Genomic DNA, 20,706 nt, shown 5'->3' with positions numbered 1-20,706 from the left:
TAACGATGATGATGAGTCTACGCCAACGCGATGGCAGAAGGGAATGCTAATCTCGAAGGCCTTGCTTTCGCAAGCAATTACGTCATAGACGCCATGTTTGTGCAGTACAAATCTCGAAGGCTATGCTTTTGTCAATAGTAAATGCCAATCTCAAAGGCCTTGCTTTGGCTAGCAATTACGTCATAGACGCCATCTTTGCAATACGAATCTCGAAGGCCATGCTTTTGTTTGCATCAATTGAAAGATCCTGTTGCTTGTGCCTCTCATGCGGCTAATATTACGGTCAAACCAGGCCAAGCTGCGTGAAAATGCACCATGGCCGCTCTCTTCGGTAGTCACTCGGTCGGCTCCGAGCGCACTTCGCGACGTATCATACGGGAACGGTCCGACAGTTACGACGTAACAGCGGGGTTCCCAATACATTGCATCCGATGGGAGTTATGCCGGGACCGGCGGAAAATGACGTAACAGCCGGGAAAACGCAGCAGTGAGGAACGTAACAGCGGGGTTCTACTGTATCTACATCGTGGATGGTCTTGAGACACCTCTCCCGTCAAGGGCAGCTAGTGAAAATCTAAGCATTGTGAAACGCCTTGAAGTCATCAGTCAGACAAGCGAAGCTGTCAACCCAGAGGGTGAGTTTCCCAAACTCTTTACCGGTCTGGGTAAAATTAGCTCACATACAAGATCAAGCTTATAAAAGATGCTGTACCACTAGCGCTGACCACTTCTCAAAAAGTTCCCATACTGTTAAAGGGACACTAAAGGCAAATATTAAGTCGACGTTGATTGTTGAAATAGCGGTCCAGAAACCTCGTAGTGCTACTTTTATGCCAAGGAAGTGGTTATTTTGAAATGAAATCACGTTTTAGTGGTCCGCATCGCGTTAGCGCACTTCAAGTCACCCGCCTGAAAGTGGTCTTTCTGACGTCACTGTTGCCGTGCCCAACGTTGCCCGCCTTTACTGCATGGCGGCATGCACTGGCGGCGTGCACCATTCGGGCATCCGGCAACATCACATGCATGCGGCATTTTTGTCGAACTTTCTGTCAGAGCGACTTTCACGAGCGTGCAAAACACACGCAGCAGTACGCAATACTGAAACTACCACTGAGATGCGACCACGTGAACGAAGCGCAGCTCAGCGAAAACGGAATCTTTGAACCACGCGCGCCATTCCCCATGGCAATGCCAAAGAGGTTCTTTTTTCCATGAATCAAACACAAACGAACAAGCAGCATTTTATTACGTCTCTTGATGCACGGAAGGTTCTTTTTTTATTGCAGCTAGTTTGATTACTAGTGATTAATAGTCGGACGCTCTCACGTCATCAGGATCATTTCCAAAATGTCCCACTCGTGGCACACGTCATGTGATACATTTAGCTTAATTTCTCAGTAAGTAGGGTACTGTTGTTGATAATATTGCCGTTTTAGACGTTGTCATACATTCAGCTTTTACTCTGACATAAATTGTTATTTGCCTTTAGTGTCCCTTCAATGTCGAAGGCCAAGGCAAAACTTCAAGAGATGGTTGAGCTTGGCGGTACTGAACCAGTTGAGGAGCCAACACAGTGGTGTTCTGGAATGGTCATCATTCAGAAGCCTGATGGAGATGTGCGCATATGCGTAGACCTGCCTGAGCTAAACAAGTTTGTAGAGCGTGAGGTTCACCCTCTGCCTGTCAGTGAACATGTTCTTGCGCAACTTGCCGGAGTTCAATATTTTTGTGAAGTCGACGCCAATTCAGGATTTTGGCACTTCGAGTTGGCGAAGGAGTCTAGAAATATGACCACGTTCATAACGGCGGTTTAAAACGGGTTTAAAATATTACCTTTTGGAATCAGTTCTGCACCTGAGTTCTCCCAAAGGAAGATGTCACAGTTTCTGGATAACCTGGAAGGCGTTGCGTGTAACATGGATGACATCCCGATCTATGGCAGGACGCAGGCCGAGCCCAGTGCCCGTCTCAGAAAGGTTGTGCAAAGATTACAGAAACATGTTATGCTGACCCTTCGTAAGTGCAGGCTATTATTGGTATGAGACCCCCATCAAACACTCAGGAGCTGAGCAACTGCTGCAATGATGGATGGCCAAACCACAAAGAGCTTCCTTCGAATGTAGAGATTATTGGCAGCACAGGTCAGACATTGCAGTTGAGGATGGCCTTCTCATGAAAAGGTCAAGGATAGTCATTCCTGGGACTATGCGTAAAGAAATACTCGCAAAGACACACCAAGGTCATCAAGGAACTGTAAAGTGTCGAGCAAAGGCCCGGGAGTCAGAATGGTGGCCAGGTGTATCGACCGAAATCGAAGAGCTCGTTCGGCGCTGTACACAGTGTGTTCAAGAACAGATGTACAGACATGAGCCGTTGATGCAGTCTGATTTTCCTGATTGACCATGGCAGAAAGTTGCCACGGATCTGTTCCACTGTGGAGGAAAGAACTACTTGCTTGTGACCGATTATTATTCAAGGTATCGTGAGATCGCCCTGCTTACGAGTATGACAGCACAAGAATTAATAAAACATGTAAAGTCTGTTTTCGCAAGACACGGCATGCCTGACACAGTTTTCAGGGATAATGGCTCTCAATTCAAGAAACTTCATGGCTCTGCCTTCCACAAGTTCGCGAAAGAATGGGACTTCAAGCACGTAACGTCGAGCCCCAGGTTTCCGCAAAGCAATGATTTCGTTAAAGTGGCCATGCGGATAGTAAAGAAGAGCCTACAGAAAACGGCGGTATGTAGTTCCGCTCTCCTGGCGGCATGTGGTTCGCTGGAACCCACCGTGGTAGATAAGCAAGCATTTCAGGCGTGGGAACGGCAGCATGCAGCCGAGCAAAAGAAAAACCATAACAGAAGGCACGGAGCTCGGATCCTTCGAGATTTAAAGCCAGGGGAGACAGCGTGGATAAGGAACCAAAACAAGACTGGAATAGTACTTTCATCGACCGGGTCTCCGAAGTCTTATATTCTGGAGACAGACACTGTGGAGATATGTTTAGCGCAAAGCTTACCCTACGAGGCGACCGTGAAGGGACGCGACGTTCTCCACTGCCGCAGCGAACAAAGACGCTACGGCTGGGTTCGTCGACTCCGGCACTGGCGCAGAAAAGGCACTCGAAGCAGGATGTCAACAAACAACACGGGTTTATTAACCCAAGATGCAGCACAGTACGACAGTGACGGGCTTGCAGGCCGTAAAGGGAACTCCGCAAGACCGATCGAGTACGCTTGCCAGTGGCGCTACGACTCTCACACAAAGGGCAGCAGTCGAGCACACGAACGAGAAGCCGCCTGGTAGAGCAGCGCGTCAACCTCTCGTGCTAGCCTGAGAGCATCTCCCGCGGGCAAGCCCGCGCCAGACAGAAGCGAGCTCAAGGGGGAAGGGGGTTTTCACTGGCAGCCAATGAGGAACGGCTATGCGCAGTGACGTAAGCTAGCTTGGTGGCGTGAGCATGTGAGCATGTCGAGGCATGCCCGGACGCGTGCCCGCGCGCCGGGAAGCCGACGCATGGCTCGCGCCAGACAAAGAGGCCTGGCGCTGCCGATTAACGGCGGTCCCCGGCGCTCGAGCCGCGCGGGGCCAACACACGCGCTAGCTGGAGAACGAGGCGCCAAAGGGGAGGGCGCGCTCGATTCCCACAACACAGACCAACTGAGAAGGAACAGATTCCACTTAGCCCCACTGCTTGAAATTGAGAAACGCTCGTAGTGTGAGTCAATGCCCGGGAGAAACCCACAAGCCTCACCAGACGTGAGGAGTCAAGAAGCGGGGTCAAGAGGACAAAATGCAACCAGAAACAAACGAACCTCGAGAAGACTCATCTGCCCCACAGGGTTACAAGACACAGAGTGGACGCGTAGTCAAGCCTGTACAGCGGTTCTAAAAGAGAAAGCTATGAGGGGGAGATGTGCTGTGCAAGTTTACTGCTAGACAGAAGAGAATCCTGAGCCGACGGTGGAGAGCCGGTGGCAGCAACGTGGACCAGGCCCGCCCGATGAAAGAATTATGGTGGGTGCAAGTCAGGGAGGGAAACATGAAATAAAGACACTCTCAGACTGAACGCCATAAGTGTCGGTTGTACGTTTCTCACCCTCCGCGAACACTACATCACCAGCAACTATTTTCAGTATGTATTGCCAAACTTGTGCGGTGCATGATGCCCACATGCGTACTATGTGATGTGGCGATACTGTCAAACCCGCACATACTGAACTCACACACAACAAATTATTGTGTATATCGAACAGTTGTAAAATCCCCTTGAAATGTTTTCGATATATAAAACATGTTATGTATTGAATTACCTATATATAGAACTTTTTTGTGGTCCCTTTCAGGTTCGACATATCTGGGTTCGACTGTATACATCTGAATCTACCTATAAAATCTGGTAATTTGCTGCAATGTAGCCTCCAGGAACCCCCACAGCATTTTTTTTTTTTGCCAGTGTGCCACCGAACCCCTCCCTTTTAACAATGTGCTTTTACCACATAGGCAATGGAGATGGAAGTGGGGGAGGAAGAGAAAACCAAATGGAGGCTAGGAGCCCAAAACAAATGGCGCAGGAATTCAGCTTGCTTCTTTGAGCTTTAATAAGGCTGGTTACATTCAACGGTATGTTATAGTCTTCGCGAACACTGGATCTAAACGAAATCTGACAGAGCAATAGAAAGTGGAACAGTACTGTTTTATACTCGACACTTTAGGAGTAACTCGGCTAAGCAATTTCTCTATTTGGCTGCTGTTTACTGCAAAGAATAACTTGAACTCCTCTCTATAATGTGTGACATCTTGTGTAACCCATGGTACAAAAAAGTAAATTGTTAAAATCTGCAAAAGTGGAGTGACAAAAGGGAACCATGCTCACTTCAATTTGCCGAATCAGCAGGGGAAGTGTTTTCTTGAAGCGCTCGGCCAAGTCAACTGCATCCAGCACTTGAAGCCTCTCTGCGTGAGTGGCCCTTACAATGGCAGCACATATGTCTGGCAAGCTCTGAATAGGAACAGAGGCTAGCAGGCGCTGCAAAACAGACACAACCACTTTGGGTAATAAAAACCATGAAATGAATGCATGATTTAATGCACACAAAACACAGGCACACACTTGTAATGCAACACACAGACACACACATACCAGTATAGTAACAGAAATCATCTGTCAGCCCTTTCAGTCTAATGAAAAAGGGAATTGGTAATTTACATTGAACCAAAGGTCACACAAAGGTGCACATGTACACATGCACATAAAAAATGAAGAGTTTTCACCTTCAGTCGAATGATGGAAGGAATAGACAGATCAAGCATGTCTATTAATTTCGTGGCCTGCTCCCGAAATTGATTCATCAGCTCAGTCAATTCCGCATCGTAATCGTCCATGTCCACTGATGTATATAAAAAGAAAAAAAAAACAAGCGCACCATTATCAAACAGGATCCAAATTAAAAAAAAAGCTAAATTGTGCTTTCAAGTTGTCTTAGGTCACCAGCTGGCAACTAGAACTTGCAAAATTTTAGTTTAAAAATACTAACTGCAACAGCATTGGACATTTTGCCACATGACAAAAGAAAACTGGCGTACGTTTTTCATTTATTGCTTCTAAGGGCCACAGCAACGTCATAGACAGCTCTAAATGACTGCCCGTAAAGTTTTTAGACGTCAGCGATCACACTGGTAGTCGTAATTATAGAGTGTGCGCACATGTTTGTAATTAAGGAACAAAGCGTGCCATGCCTCCTTACAGCTGGTAGCCTTTCTCAACCTAGTACACTTTTCTGCATGACACTAACATACTGCGGTGAAAGTGTTAAACATCCCACACGCATCAGACAAAGGTCAGAAAATTTTAAAACCCCTTTCCTTTTTTTTTTTCTTTTTTTCCCCCGCAGTGGACTGTTTTTCAAGAGCTTTATGGCTGTATCTGTACGATCTAGAGGATTGCTCAAAATTTGGGAGTTTCCCAGGCAAATCGGGAGAGTTGGTAGGTTTGCACTTAACATTTGTATACATACACTCCAGAATGAACATTCCACACTTTGACTAAAGGACACAGAAATCTTATGGCCTAGTTTGTGTTTTTTCTCATTCAGTGGGAGGTGGTAAAAGACCTTAAGTATGCCAATATGTGTGGTAGTATACGTAGGAATAAAACCCAAAAGGTTTCTCAGATATCTGAAGATAACAGAAGGAAATTATGTGCTTTGGATAAAAGCTTTCTTTTTTTTTTGGAAATTACAACAACACATCTATATAGTAATACTAAGCTTATATTCTTCTTTGTAATAAACTCTCAAAGACTTCTACATACTTGGGTTTTGTTTTTTCAGTTTTGATGGACAAACATGAAAACTTTTTTTTAGATACAAAAACGTGATAAACAGTCTTTTGCTACTTACAGCCAGCTTCCCCGGGCAACTTGTCAAGTTGAGAGACATTTCCCACAAGGTATGGTGACTCCTGGATGAGGCCATCAATACGAAAGCGGCACAGGCCTGTCACTAGAAGCGTGTATGAAGGCCTTGGCCAGTTAGTGCCTGTCACCTGGACTACAATACCTGCTGTCCCCAAGTTGTGCATAGACCATGTCTCCTCCTGCACGAAGGTGTGCTCACTTAATACTTTACACAGCTCAACACACATCAGTGGCAGCCTTGGTCCAAGGCACGACAATGTTTGGCACAATAACTCACAGGCTAATGTTTATTGCAAACATCTCGGACAAAAAACCATGCTGAATTGTATTTATAATGCTACACTTAAATGGGACAAGGGGGTGGGGGAGCTTTATGACACACTGTACTATGAGCTTTTTAGGGTTACTGTGTATGTATTGTTCAAAGTACAAAAATAAACTCGTAAAGAGTGCAGCAAATGGTATTGTTTTGCTAATGGCATGCTTTTGTGATCTGCATAGATCACAAAATCAACACTGCATTCTGGCGAGTCTTTACTCAGCAGAATGGTCTTCAACGAACGCAGATTGCGTGGCATACATCTCTGTCATAGCACCCCATCTCAGCACAGTACCACCATCATTTGTCACCACTTAAGTTAAGATAAAACTTTATTTTTGCTTCTGCTGGCAGGATGCACTGCTTAGCTGTGCAGTCAGATTCCAGCCAAATGAAACTGTTTAAAAATATAGGATATTATAACAAAAAAGCGGCAGGAAATGCAACAAGTCAAAAGAGTCAGGAGGCAGTCATCTGAATTAAAACACTTGTAGAGAAGCATTGGAACGCTGTAATGGGCCGTCCTCTCGAGCGCCTTCTAGTGGGCCGCCCTCTTCGCCTCTTCTCGGAGAGCACACCCCTCGTGCTCTTGCTCGTGAGAGTCTGCAAGTCTGCGCTGTGTCGTTACTGTCGTCGCCGTGCATCGTCGCCGTCAATAAACGCCTTTACAAAGTGGTGGAGAGTGCTGTACCGTCCCCACAACTTCGGTCTCCATTCGATGCCCCTGGAGCTTCGATCCCGTACCGTGCCATCTACCATGCTGCAAGACGCCGCTCAGCAAATGCCGCCTCCTGCCCTGACCACTTGTCCCGGTGTCCCCCATATCCGCGACCCTCCTGTCTTCACCGGCGCGGATGGCACCGACGTGGAGGACTGGCTCACGATTTACGAACGGGTGAGTGTCCCCAATAAATGGGACGAAGCAGGCAAGCTGAGCAACTTGGTTTTCTACCTCGCGGGTGTGTCAGGCATGTGGTGCAACAACCATGCATCCGATTTCCCGACGTGGTCCGCTTTCAAGACCACCATCGTCGACGCGTTTGGCCGCCCTGCCGTTCGTAAGCTGCAGGCCGAACAGCGTTTGCGAGAACGAGCTCAGCAGGCCGGCGAAACCTTTACCAGCTGCATTGAAGACATCCTCGATTTGTGTAAGAAAGCAGACGCCACCATGTCGGAATCTGACAAGATGAGGCACATTATGAAAGGCATCGACAACGATGCCTTCACGATGCTGCTCGCCAAAAACCCCAGCACAGTGGCCGAGGTCATCACGCTCTGCCAGAGCTATGAGGAGCTGCGCCGGCAGCGGTCGATGACCCGCGTCGCTCTCCATCCCGCGACGCCGAGCTCGCTGGCTTGTCGACCATATCCGACCACTCCGCCTTGCTCGCAGAGGTGAAGTCATTCGTGCGCGAGGAAATCGCGCGCCAGTTCTCTCTGCTGGACTTTGCTCAACCTCAGTACGTTCAACAGCCGTCAACTACTCTTCTCCCTCCCCTCCGTCGAGCGACTGAGCAGGAAATCGCGGAGGTCATGCCTGAGTACCACCAGCACCATCCGGCTCCTGCATTACTCAGTTACGCCAAAGTTGTCGCCAGGACGTCCCCAGTAATACCTACGGCAGCCCCACACAGTTACGCCGAAGCCGCCGCTAGACATCAGTCCTTCGAAGCGGCTATGCCGGCTACCTACGCCGACGCAATGCAGAGGCCACGACCGCAGCCCACGATGCAGTCATATCAGTCGCTACCCCGTCAATCACGTCCTGCGCCATGGGCGGGCCTTGCTCCAGCAAACCGATGGCGCACACCGACAACCGCCCCATATGCTTCGCATGCGGTTACGCCGGCCACGTGGCACGTTATTGCAATCGCGTCCAGCCGCCTCAAGTCGTGTCTCCCGCCACCAGCCAGTCAAACCGCACATTTTACGCCCAACCTACGCCTCTGTCACCGACGTCACGCCAAGCTCCATCTAGTCGGCGCTCTCCGTCTCCCCGACGTCGCTCACTGTCGCCGATGCGCCCACGTCCGGTCGCACGCGACCAGGAAAAGTAGTCGTCGCAGTCCACGAGGCCAGGGCTGCGACGCTATCGAACTGCGAAAGCCCTCAGCGAAGCCCATCGAACGTGATAGACATTTTTGTGGACGGTGTTAGCGCATCTGCCCTTATCGACACTGGAGCCGCCGTATCCGTTATGGACGCTAAACTAAGCCGCCTGCTACGAAAAGTGACGACGCCACTTTCCGGTCTTTCCCTTCGTACAGCCAGCGCCCAATGTATTCACCCGACGGCGGTATGCACAGCCCGTGTCATCATTCAGGACGCTCTGTACGCCGTCGAATTCATCATAATTTCCTCATGCTCTCACGACATCATCCTTGGATGGGATTTTCTCTCCCGCCACGACGCCGTCATTCATTGCGCGCCAGCCGAACTAGAGCTTTCACCATTCTCAGATTTGACACCGGCAGACAGTTCATCGGCTGCGACAAAGGTATTCGTCAAAGACGACATCACAGTTCCTGCAAATTCGTCAACGGCTGTGTCAGTCTATTGCACCGGTTTCTGCGACGTCGTTGCACTCCTTTCTCCATGTGACCGCGTTTTCACTAGGAAAGGCTTGTTGGTGCCATTTGCGACCGTGGAAATCACTCAGGGCGACACGGATATTTTTGTGACCAACCCATCCCCGTTCATTGTTACGTTGGTGCGAGGGGAATGTCTTATAGACGCACCGGGTGACACGCACTGCGCCAGCTCGATCCCGTACGCTCAGTGCTGTTTCCACGTCCGATTTGTCACCTGCTGATGTGTTTAGGTCCTCCATTGCTGACAACCTCACGTCGGTCCAGCGTTCCCAACTTCTGTGCCTGCTGGAAGAATTTCGTTCTTCTTTCGATGTCGGGCAAACCTCTCGGCCGCACTTCCGCTGTTACGCATCGCATCGACACTGGCGCCCAACCACCACTGCGGCAACGTCCATATCGCGTGTCTCCAGCAGAACGTCGGGTCATATGAACAAGTCGGCGATATGCTTCGACGCGACGTTATTCGGCCCTCGAACAGCCCATGGGTGTCTCCCGTTGTTCTCGTTGCAAAGAAGGAAGGTTCCGTGCGGTTCTGTGTGGACTACCAACGGCTCAACAAGATCACTCGCAAGGACGTTTACCCGCTGCCGCGAATCGATGACGCGATTGATAGTCTGCAAGGAGCCGAATTCTTTTCATCTCTTGATTTGCGCTCGGGGTACTGGCAAGTACCCATGGCGGATGACGCTTGACCGAAGCCTTTGTCACGCCCGACGGCTTGTACGAGTTTAATGTCATGCCGTTTGGTCTGTGTAATGCGCCCGCGACTTCGAGCGCATGATGGACACCGTTCTGCGCAACTTGAAATGGCACACGTGCTTGTGTTACCTGGACGACGTCGTCGTTTTCGCTCCGGACTTCTCCACGCATCTCCAACGTCTGCGGCATGTTTTGACACGTTTGCGCAACGCCGGCCTCCAACTGAATCTGAAGAAGTGCTGATTTGCAGCACGGCAGCTGACAATCCTCGGCTACGTCGTGTCCAAGGACGGAATCCTTCCCGATCCGGCCAAGCTTCGGGCCGTGGCCAAATTTTAAAACCTACGTCCGTCAAAGAACTGCGCAGTTTCGTAGGACTGTGTTCGTACTTTCGACGCTTCATACGAAACTTCGCCACCATCATATCGCCGCTGACGAAGCTCCTTGGAAGTAACGGACCCCTAAATTAATGCTCGTCCGAGTGTGACGACGCGTTCGCAAAGCTCCGTCGTTTGTTGACGTCTCCTCCCATACTACGTCACTACGATCCTACGGCCCCAACGGAGGTACACACGGACGCCAGCGGTGTAGGCCTCGGCACTGTCCTTGCGCAGCGCAAACCAGGGTTCCCCGAATATGTCGTGGCATACGCAAGCCGTACGCTTACCAGAGCCGAGACCAATTACACAGTCACGGAAAAAGAGTGCCTGGCGATCATCTGGGCCCTTACAAAGTTTCGACCTTATTTGTATGGTCGCCCATTTGATGTCGTCACCGACCATCATGCACTATGCTGGCTGTCGTCATTGAAGGATCCCTCAGGCCGTCTCGCCCGCTGGGCACTTCGCCTGCAAGACTACGACATCCGCGTGCTGTACCGCAACGGACGCCAGCATGCTGCCGCCGACGCCCTCTCGCGCTCTCCCTTGCCTGACGACAATGCCCCCTGCTCAGTATAATAATAATAATATCTGGGGTTTAACGTCCCAAAACCACGATATGATTATGAGAGACGCCGTAGTGGAGGGCTCCGGAAATTTCGACCACCTGGGGTTCTTTAACGTGCACCTAAATCTAAGTACACGGGCCTCAAACATTTTCGCCTCCATCGAAAATGCAGCCACCGCGGCCGGGATTCGATCCCGCGACCTTCGGGTCAGCAGTCGAGCGCCATAACCACTAGACCACCGTGACGGGGCCCCTGCTCAGTATCTCACATAGCTGTTGCTTCAATCGACGTTCACACCATCGCTACCGAACAGCACAAGGATAAATGGATCACCTCGCTGATCGACTTGCTGACGGATCTATCGGCAACACCATCCACTCGCGCATTGCGTCGTCAAGCCCACCATTTCACCATTCGTGACGACCTACTGCACCAACGCAATTATAACACCGACGGCCGCCAGTGGCTACTAGTGATACCCCGCAGTCTGTGTTCTGAAATATGCGAGGCCTTCCACTCTGACCCGCAATGCGCGCACTCTGGGGTATCCAAAACTTACCACCGCATTCGACAACGATACTTCTGGCGAGGGATGTACCGCTACGTACAGAAGTTCGTTCGCTCCTGCCTCGATTGCCAACGCCGAAAACCTGCAACGCACGTGTCGCCAGCAGGTTTACAACCATTAACTTGCCCTAACCGTCCGTTTGGGCGCGTGGGCATCGATTTGTATGGACAACTTCCTCTGACTTCGGCTGGTAACCGCTGGGCCATCGTCGCTGTTGACCATCTAACGCGATACGCCGAAACCGCCGCCCTCCCAGCAGCTACAGCGCGCGATGTGGCCTCCTTCCTGCTCCACCAATTCATGCTGCATCACGATCCGCCCCAGGAGCTGCTCAGTGATCGAGGCCATGTCTTCTTGTCGGAAGTCGTCGAAGCCATTCTCAAAGAGTGCAACGTCGTTCACCGCAAAACTACTGCTTACCACCCGCAGACGAATGGCCTCACCGAACGCTTTAACCGCATGCTCGGCGACATGCTCTCAATGTACGTCGCCGCCAACCACACAAATTGGGATGCCATTCTGCCCTTCGTCACGTACGCCTACAATACCGCCTCTCAGAGCACTACTGGTTTCTCGCCATTTTTCTTATTGTACGGCAGGCACCCGTCGCACACAATCGACACCATCCTTCCCTACAAGCCGGATCGATCTGAATGTGCGCCTATTTCGGACACAGCCAGGCTTGCTGAAGAATGTCGCGAGCTTGCGAAGACCTTTACAACGCACGAACAAGAGCGGCAGAAGAGCATTCACGGTGGCACCACCACTTCTGAGCCCACGTTCCTCCCTGGAGCGCTCGTGTGGCTCTCGGTCCCGACCGCTGTAACTGGCCTCTCTTCCAAACTACTGCCCAAATACGAAGGCCCCTACCGTGTCGTCGAACGCACGTCCCCGATCAACTACCTGATTGAACCCATTGAGCCATCTTCGGACATGTGCCGTCGAGGGCGCGACATTGTGAACGAGGAGCGCCTCAAGCCCTACCATGACCCGCTCATAGTGACCAGCTGTTAGGTCGCCGGGCGGCTTCCTTTTCGTACCCGGAGTAATTGTAGAGAAGCATTGGAACGCTGTAATGGGCCGTCCTCTCGAGCGCCTTCTAGTGGGTCGCCCTCTTCGCCTCTTCTCGGAGAGCACGCCCCTCGTGCTCTTGCTCGTGAGAGTCTGCGAGTCTGCGCTCTGTCGTTACTGTCGTCGCTGTGCATCGTCGCCGTCAATAAACGCCTTTACACACTGGGCAGCCTGTTTCAAGTTACAGGAATAATGCTAGGGCTTGAATTTTATAACAGTCAATCTAAAGAGCAGGTTTACTATGCTCAATACATTTTTTAAGAATGCTTTGCCTCTTTAAGAGCAAGCTGCACACAGCAGCAAGAGAAGCCTGCATCATACTACTTACAGGGGATGAAAGAAGGCGAATGAATCGATGGCTCATTTCTTTGTTAGACACAGCCTAATAAAGCCAACAGACAATGAAGCCAAGGAAGGCACAGGGGGCATCATTTGTAGTTTTTAACTGTAGTGTAGTGATTATGACAAAAATGAAAAGGAACTGAAGTGGACGAAGAATCAACTTGCCATCGGTAGGGACTGAATCGACAACCTTTGGATAACACGTCGGCTGCTCTACCAACTGACCTACGATAGTGTCGTTCGCCCGTCCACTTTATTGGATATTTCTGTGTGTGTAATCCTGGGAGTGTTAGCCAGTGCCACTTGTAGCCATGGTGGGGAGTGTCAAACAGACTTTTTTTTTGCCAGCTAGCATGACGTAGCACGTGATCTTTTTTTAGAGGCTGGCAGCTGACCAACAAACACTCACATGCTACGTAAAGGCCTTACAGTAACTTGTTTCAGTGAAGAAAATAATAATAAAAAAGCAAGGCTGATTAATGCAGAAGACATTTACTTGGGAAGCACAGAGACTATGTCTCATGCACTTTAGCAGTACTCTTAGCATGGCAATGATTGATAAAGCAAGCCTCTCAGTAGTATGAGCCATTCATTGTGATTATTCCAGGTCAATGTTTTTCGCACTTTAAAAAAAGTTTGGGCCATGAAATTTTCACATAATTGCCAGTTTCTACCTTATCAGAAAAGCTACATTCTGCAACTTAAGTAAACAACAACTTTCATGCAAATAATGACTTCTTCAGGAAAACTTTTTTTTCTACTTTCCTTCTACACTTGCGATGTAATAGTTAATAGAGTGACAGAGTAATAAAAGAATTTTAGAAATAAATAAAAATACAATGCATATATTTATAAGAAAGCAATGCACATGACAGCATCTATAAGAAGGAAATAACATTTGTAGACAATGTCAAACAAAGCAGCTTAAATAATAATAATATCTGGGGTTTAACGTCCCAAAACCACGATATGATTATGAGAGACGCCGTAGTGGAAGGCTCCGGAAATTTCGACCACCTGGGGTTCTTTAACGTGCACCTAAATCTAAGTACACGGGCCTCAAACATTTTCGCCTCCATCGAAAATGCAGCCGCCGCAGCCGGGATTCGATCCCGCGACCTTCGGGCCAGCAGTCGAGCGCCATAACCACTAGACCACCGTGGCGGGGCAAGCAGCTTAAATAATCTGACTGTACAAAGGCCTTCTCCAGGATATAAAAACATCCTTTAGTGTGAAACCTCCCAGTTCATAGCCTAAATGTCAACCTACAAGCTCCTCCACCAGGAAACATCACACGTTTTAAATTTGTTGTAAATGCTGATAAAACAACACCTAGGCACTCTGAGCAAAAGCATTCTCACCACCAGTAATCTTTCACTTTCATTAACATACTTTTCATGTGTGTCTTGAATTAAAGCAATGCTTTATGATCTGCAAGGTCATCTCATAAGACAATGGAATGGACTACACTTAGTTACCTCAGTAACAAAAAGAGAATGAGAGAGTAAGGAGACTACTACGTCAGAAACCACTCTGCCCTTAATGACACACCGCTATGTTTCCTCAAAGAATTCAAGGCCACACGTAGCCATTCGTAGCATGCGAAAAAAAGCAACAAGGAAGAGATGGCATAAAATTGTACAGTGCAGTTCCCAAGGAAATGTTTTGGGCAAATGAAGAAAGTAAGCACATAGCCTAGATCAAGGCTACTTTCAAAGCTAGCCAGGAGCACATATATGAAGTTGGCAATCAGAGGTTTACAGTAACCCTTACTGTTTTGAATTAGCTCCTGCACCATTCTTACCAAATGCCTTATTTTACTTGCCACAAAATACAACTTCAGAGCAGGGGCGGCGCCACGATTTTTTTACTGGGGGGGCACCCACGACAAGTGGGTTCCTTCAGGGGGGGCAGAGAGGCTGGGAACATATGCATTGTATTTTGACTATGCTTGCTCTTGGGGGGGCAAAGGGGGGGGCAGGTGGAAATTTTGGGGGGGCTGGAGCCCCCCCCAAACCCCCCACTGGCGCCGCCCCTGCTTCAGAGGGTACAAAAAGCTGCGGTGATGTGCTTTCTAGTTTTCACAAGATACGCTATAATGCCCGATACTTTCAACTGTCATAATTCAAGCTCACGGAAACAGGAACATCACTTTGGGTGCAGTAGTGGTGGCAGACGTTAATATATATGTATAAAAAAAAACTCTCGGTATTTGAATAAATAAGGCCGTTAGTTCAACTGAAATGTCTGTTTGCCTGCTGGCTTCCCATATTACCAGTCCTATTTCAGGCCCCATTGGCAAGAATAATAGTGGTCCTACTGTTATATGTGCATTGGACTCTCATATAATAAAGAATGAGGATATGCAACTTAAAGGTCTTCAACGAAATCTAAATACAGCTTTGTGGATGCTCTATTACGATCACACACTATCATACTTGAATCCACCGAAATGTAGGCTGCAATGGCACAATTCTATTCAACTGTAATGACTCTTAACATTCCAAGGATGCCAGGCTTGTTTTACCTAGTGGGCACTTTCCTCAGCAACCTGCCTGAACACAAACCTTTGGTGGCCGAGCTCAGTGTTTCGGAGCAAACAGCTCAAGTGCAATTCGAGGGAATTTTACATGTTTGGTGCACTTGCCTTACCCATGCCAACACAAAAAAAGCAAAAGAGGTTTCAATTATCATGAAATCAGTGACTTTGTTAAGGTTTTGGACAAACAACTACATTTTTTTACACTGTACATTAGATGATGGACATCAGCGCAGCTGGTTTAAGACAATGAATTTACCTCGTGTGAATCATTCTCTTCCCGTGGTACCACTCCTATGATGGCACTGCTGAAAGTGCTGTGTCCCAGAAGATGATGCTTCACCATGTTCATGCTGTAAAAAGAATATGACAAGAGACTTTTGAAGGCACAAGGAACCTAAGTAGAGCCCCTTGTAGTATTATTGCAATGCATGCTGCCAAACAGCAATAGATAGAGGAAAAAATGTCACTGTGCAGACTACTAACCACTTATAGAATATAGTGACAAACCTGCAGAAGACCGAAAATGCTCGACTATATCCTCAAAATTAAATACATCAATGTAGAAGCGAAGTGTGAAAAACAGATCGAAACAATGAACTAATGTAAACTGAACCCCGATTACAACTTTTAAATATCAAGAAGAAATGGAAACTTGACTAAGTAGAATGCTTACAATTACTAGAAATCTGCACTGCATTCTTACAAGCAAAGCAGCGACAAATATTAGTCTGTAAAATAGCTACATTTGTTGCACAGGGGCAGCAGCCTACTCAATGAGCAAGCAGACATGGCCATATAATTTACACTCAAATGATTTCCAGTCATTCAATAAGAATTGCCTGCTTTTTAGGTATACAGCCTATATATAAATTTGTTCAGATTTATTACTTGGCCAGACTAACCACGTCTGCATTACTAAAATATGCAGTGCTTTAGTGCCACACTCCCCTTCAGCTATCACAACACTACATGTACAGGAGTGGTCAAAAGTTCCCAGGCTGCGCTGCCATAGGATTACATGGGATAGCGGCATGGGAACTTTGAGCACCCCTGTACATCTGGCAACATGCTTGGTAATTCATAGATTTATCATTTACAAGCTACACAGTTATTCAGACATCTAATTGTGAATGGTATTATGAACAGTGTCAACGTATACAAGCTCAATTTCCGTTACACCAAATGGACTTTGCACATGCTTCATATCTGATCTTGCTTCAGAAAGGTGACAGTATTCCAGATTTAGTTAAATATTCAAAGGCCATTTGTTTTTCTCTTATGTTCTCGTATTCTTATGTTCTCGTATTATGTTCTCGTATTTTCTCGTATTCGATTGCAATTCTTTTTTAGTTACTAACGAGCAATAGTAGCTTTCTTTCAACCACTTGCAGATTTGCATGACTAGTAGTTTGTGGTCAGAAGTTGAACTCTCACAACTAATACAAACATGCAGCTGAACTGTGGGGCACATCTGTCGTCAAGACAAACCTAATACTATAGCTGTTTGCCAAGTACATGCTGCCCGTCTACAACACCAATGTCAGGTGGGCACTTTTGATCATGATCAGGACCGGTCCAGATTAGATTCTAACCAGATCAGCTGCTGCTGATCTTTGAATAAACTTTTAACTGTGACTTTTAATCGCAATCAGACTGATCGCGATCAAGATGATTGGGATCTGCGCATTGCAATATGGCTCCCAGATCGTGAGTTGGCTGATGCCTGCAGCATACTTGATCTGCATTAGTTTGAACCGTGTAGCAGCAACCACTGTTGATTGCGAACAAGAAATCTGATCCGGGTTGACTGTGATCAAAAAGTGCCTGTGTGATATCGGTATTTTTTACTACAAATACCATGTGGTAGCTCTGTTCACTAAAGAATTGAGCAATGAAGCAAATAGCTTTCTTTAGGTCATTCTCACATATTTTCATGGTTTATGATCTTTCAACGGCATTACAAAGGGCACATATGTTCACATAAACGAGTTTAGGGGCACGTCGTTGAACGTGAGCAATAATAACTCTTTGAGGCATATGTACTGCCAGTCTATAATACTGCTATGGATTTGCTGGGTAACAGCGTTGTTTGCTAGAGAAATGAGAAATCAAGTGAATGGATTTTATTTTTTGATCATTTATGCATTGTCATGAAAATAGTTAAGGCGAAATAAAGACTGGCTTGACATTGTGCTTGTACCGTTAAATTTTTTTTTTCTTGCTTAGAACGAAGTTTACTCTTCTAAATCTTTCTGGGTAAGCTGCAAATAAAGCATCCTATAAAATACTTTGTACGCCATATTTCTGTTTGGACTAGCTATACTGCATGCTGTAGTATGAGTCAAAATGCCTTTTTTTTTTAGTTTGTAGCAATTTTCACATAATGTTAATGTTCTAGATCTTTTCAAAGCAGTTTTACCAGCTTGTACAAACACTTAGAAAGCCCACAATGTGACATTTACGAAACAATTAATTTTCCTGCATTCCAGGCATTTGCAATACGCACTACGTATAGCAACTTTGAATTACAGTGAGCAAGAGCGGCTATAAAAAAATGTATAATTATTCTTCACAACGTACGATGTGCCCAGTGTAAAGCGTCCTCATTCAATGAAAAAAATTTCAGATTTAGAATAACTTGAGGTAGTATTTCTCTAAGCGTGCTGTTTATTATCAATTTACCATAAATATTCTACAGAACAGTGACGGAACAGAGAACCCTTGACGCACTTGAGATTGAAAAACAAAATGTACAGGAAACAAGCCTGGATAGGGGAGGAAAAAAAAAAGGCTAATTAATGGAAGGATTAATTTTTATGACGATGCACGTACATAACAGAGTTCGATTAAGAGATAGAAGGATGTCATGTCGCGATCACCAATGAAACGGGAGCGGCACTCTGGCCCAAAGCTTGACAATAAGCAGTTAATAAATAGTGCATCAATTTTTATCGACAACCTTGCGACAACCGCAAACGCGCGCACCTTCAAGTCGCGCGCAGCAAAATAAATAAATAAATAAATAAATAAATAAATAAATAAATAAATACATAAATAAATAAAAATAAAAAGTAATACTAAATAAAGAAAGAAAAAATAAATTAAAGAAGCTCGCTACGCCACTGCTGCACGCACACTGGAAAACCGAAAACACGAAATCATGCTTGCTCCCGCGTTTGTAAACACGTCCGCGCTTTGCCGCTTCAACTTCCTCGATGCGCCGTGCGTTCCAATGCGGTTTAAAACAGAACGAGAACTCGGCCCTCGGCTTTCAAGGAAAACTAAACACGTGTTAACAACACCATCGCGCGTCCAGATGCTACACACACTGCACTAAAATTGAGTGTTCTACAACTTAAACACAGTAAGACATGCATAAGCCGTCTGCTGTAGAACACTCGATCGAACTTACTACCTATGTAACGTGCATTTCGATGTGTTACCTCAACACACAGAGAATCAACACTTTGTCAAATTAACATAAACTATGTCTTCGCTACCATGGTGCTAACAAACAATAACCCAGTTTTGCACGATATTAACAAATATATTCAGCAGTGCAATCGAGGTCGAGCGCGCAGTATCTTGTCGGTACAACATCGTAACTGCAGACAGAAGAATACAAATCCGCAGTGCGATGCTAGCAACTGGAATCCGCAAATCACTTACTTCTTGTGCGATGAGACTGGTATTCGTATCGAAGCTCCTGGGAAAAGAACGCCATCGATCAAGAGCAAAGGCAGCCTTCGGGGAAGCTTCGCTGTTGGCGTCGCCATTTTCTCAACTACAGCGCTTGTGGCGCCACCGCCACTAATTGCGGGAACTTTAAATGCTTTAAATGCTTCAAACATATTCGTTTTCACCGGTCTCTGGAGCTGACCGGTAATTCCAGCGACGGCAGCTTGCATGGCTTGCATTTTTCCGCCTTTCCACGACTGGCAGCACAGTAAATACGTCCTTTGTACACACCGTGATCGCACAGCACTATCACTATCACCACTATCACTATCACGCAACGTTCGCACGATACTTTGCCAACTTTGCCAGTAGGCCAGTAGTGTCTGGTAGTGTGTCCGGTTTTGCCTTTGTGGATCACTAAGTGGGACGAGTGAAGGGGAAAAAAAAGTGTTTGCGTCGCTTTTAAGAGTGCCACTGCGGTCGTTGATGGTCTGACCGAAAGACCGAAGTGGCTGACCCCGCCCGAAAGGCCCTGACTTAACATCGCGGAAGGAAGGTGGAACTTGTTTGCGGACACCGCCGAAATATAGGAAATGAGAAAGGATCAGGCCAGTGCACTCTTTACGAAACCGGTCCTGCGAGAGGCGAATGAAAACACACAACATCCGAAACGGACAAACATAAAAGCGCTTGTTTTTCGTGAAATGATGCTAGCTTCGACAGGCTTGCGAAGTCCGCGATGAGTCGCGTTGCATCTCTACCGATTTAAAACAGTGGTGCCGGTGCATGGCCGGCAAGATCTGGTAGTCAGCAAAAGACATCCCGGCTTCCTGTGACGGTCCTTTCTTCACCTCTGGCGCCGAATGACTACTCGTTGCCTGCGGTCAGCGACACCGGTCGAAACCGAGCCGACAGTTCCATAGAAGAAGCGAGGGAGTGCACCTGCAGAGGTCGGGAAAACTTGGGCACATTCTAGCTAGGGGGTCACACTGGGCGCGACTTTACAGCACCCTTTTAAGATTCATTCATCAGAAAGAAGATGCTATGGGTGAAGTGAAAAAAAAAAAAAAAAAGAAGGTTCACGCTAAAGGCGACTTCACACAAGATAAGCACACCACAAGAATGTGCTCAAAATGCCGTGAGGCACTGAGGCACAGCTCTCTTCAGTTCGTGTGAAGGGAGTCTGTCGGGGAGGACTAAACTCCACTTTGCAAAACACCAGAGGAGCTGCACAAAAAGGTCAAGTAGCCCTCCCGGTAACAAAGGTCCCTCACTCCAACAATGATTGTGTAATCGGGACAATGCGCCAGCGTTGATGTGAGTGCTGCCCTTGAGATACTGAACTGCGTTGTGGCGCTGAAGCCAGCTGAAGCGTCGCGAAAAAAAAATAAACAAAAGTTAAGGCAGCATTGCACTAGTGGCACGCCTGAGGGAAGTGCAGAGCTGGGCAACCTTCTTTGTTTGTTTCTCTCTTTATTTCTATTTTTCTTCCTATTTTTTCTCTCTTTCTATTCCTCGCTTGCTTCCTC

The 20,706-nt window shown here is 47.3% G+C and overlaps 1 protein-coding gene across 1 annotated transcript in view; it reads right to left on the bottom strand.

The window, feature by feature from the left end:
• The window catches only part of LOC119374938 (lon protease homolog 2, peroxisomal), a 49,663-nt gene extending 30,357 nt beyond the window's left edge, over positions 1 to 19,306 (bottom strand). The window contains exons 1-5 of the mRNA XM_037645139.2: positions 19,169 to 19,306; positions 15,756 to 15,849; positions 6,402 to 6,597; positions 5,275 to 5,390; positions 4,877 to 5,029 (exon numbers count right to left, since the gene is read on the bottom strand). Of these exons, the coding sequence (XP_037501067.2) occupies positions 4,877 to 5,029; positions 5,275 to 5,390; positions 6,402 to 6,597; positions 15,756 to 15,849; positions 19,169 to 19,275 (666 nt within the window). The 5' untranslated portion in view covers positions 19,276 to 19,306. The remainder of the gene's footprint in view (positions 1 to 4,876; positions 5,030 to 5,274; positions 5,391 to 6,401; positions 6,598 to 15,755; positions 15,850 to 19,168) is intronic.
• Positions 19,307 to 20,706: the final 1,400 nt, after the last annotated feature.

Source organism: Rhipicephalus sanguineus, chromosome 1 (assembly GCF_013339695.2).
Source record: "Rhipicephalus sanguineus isolate Rsan-2018 chromosome 1, BIME_Rsan_1.4, whole genome shotgun sequence".
Classification (NCBI taxonomy): domain Eukaryota; kingdom Metazoa; phylum Arthropoda; class Arachnida; order Ixodida; family Ixodidae; genus Rhipicephalus; species Rhipicephalus sanguineus.
The sequence above is the reverse complement of the archived record's forward strand: the minus strand, read 5'-3'. Positions and strand labels throughout refer to the sequence as shown.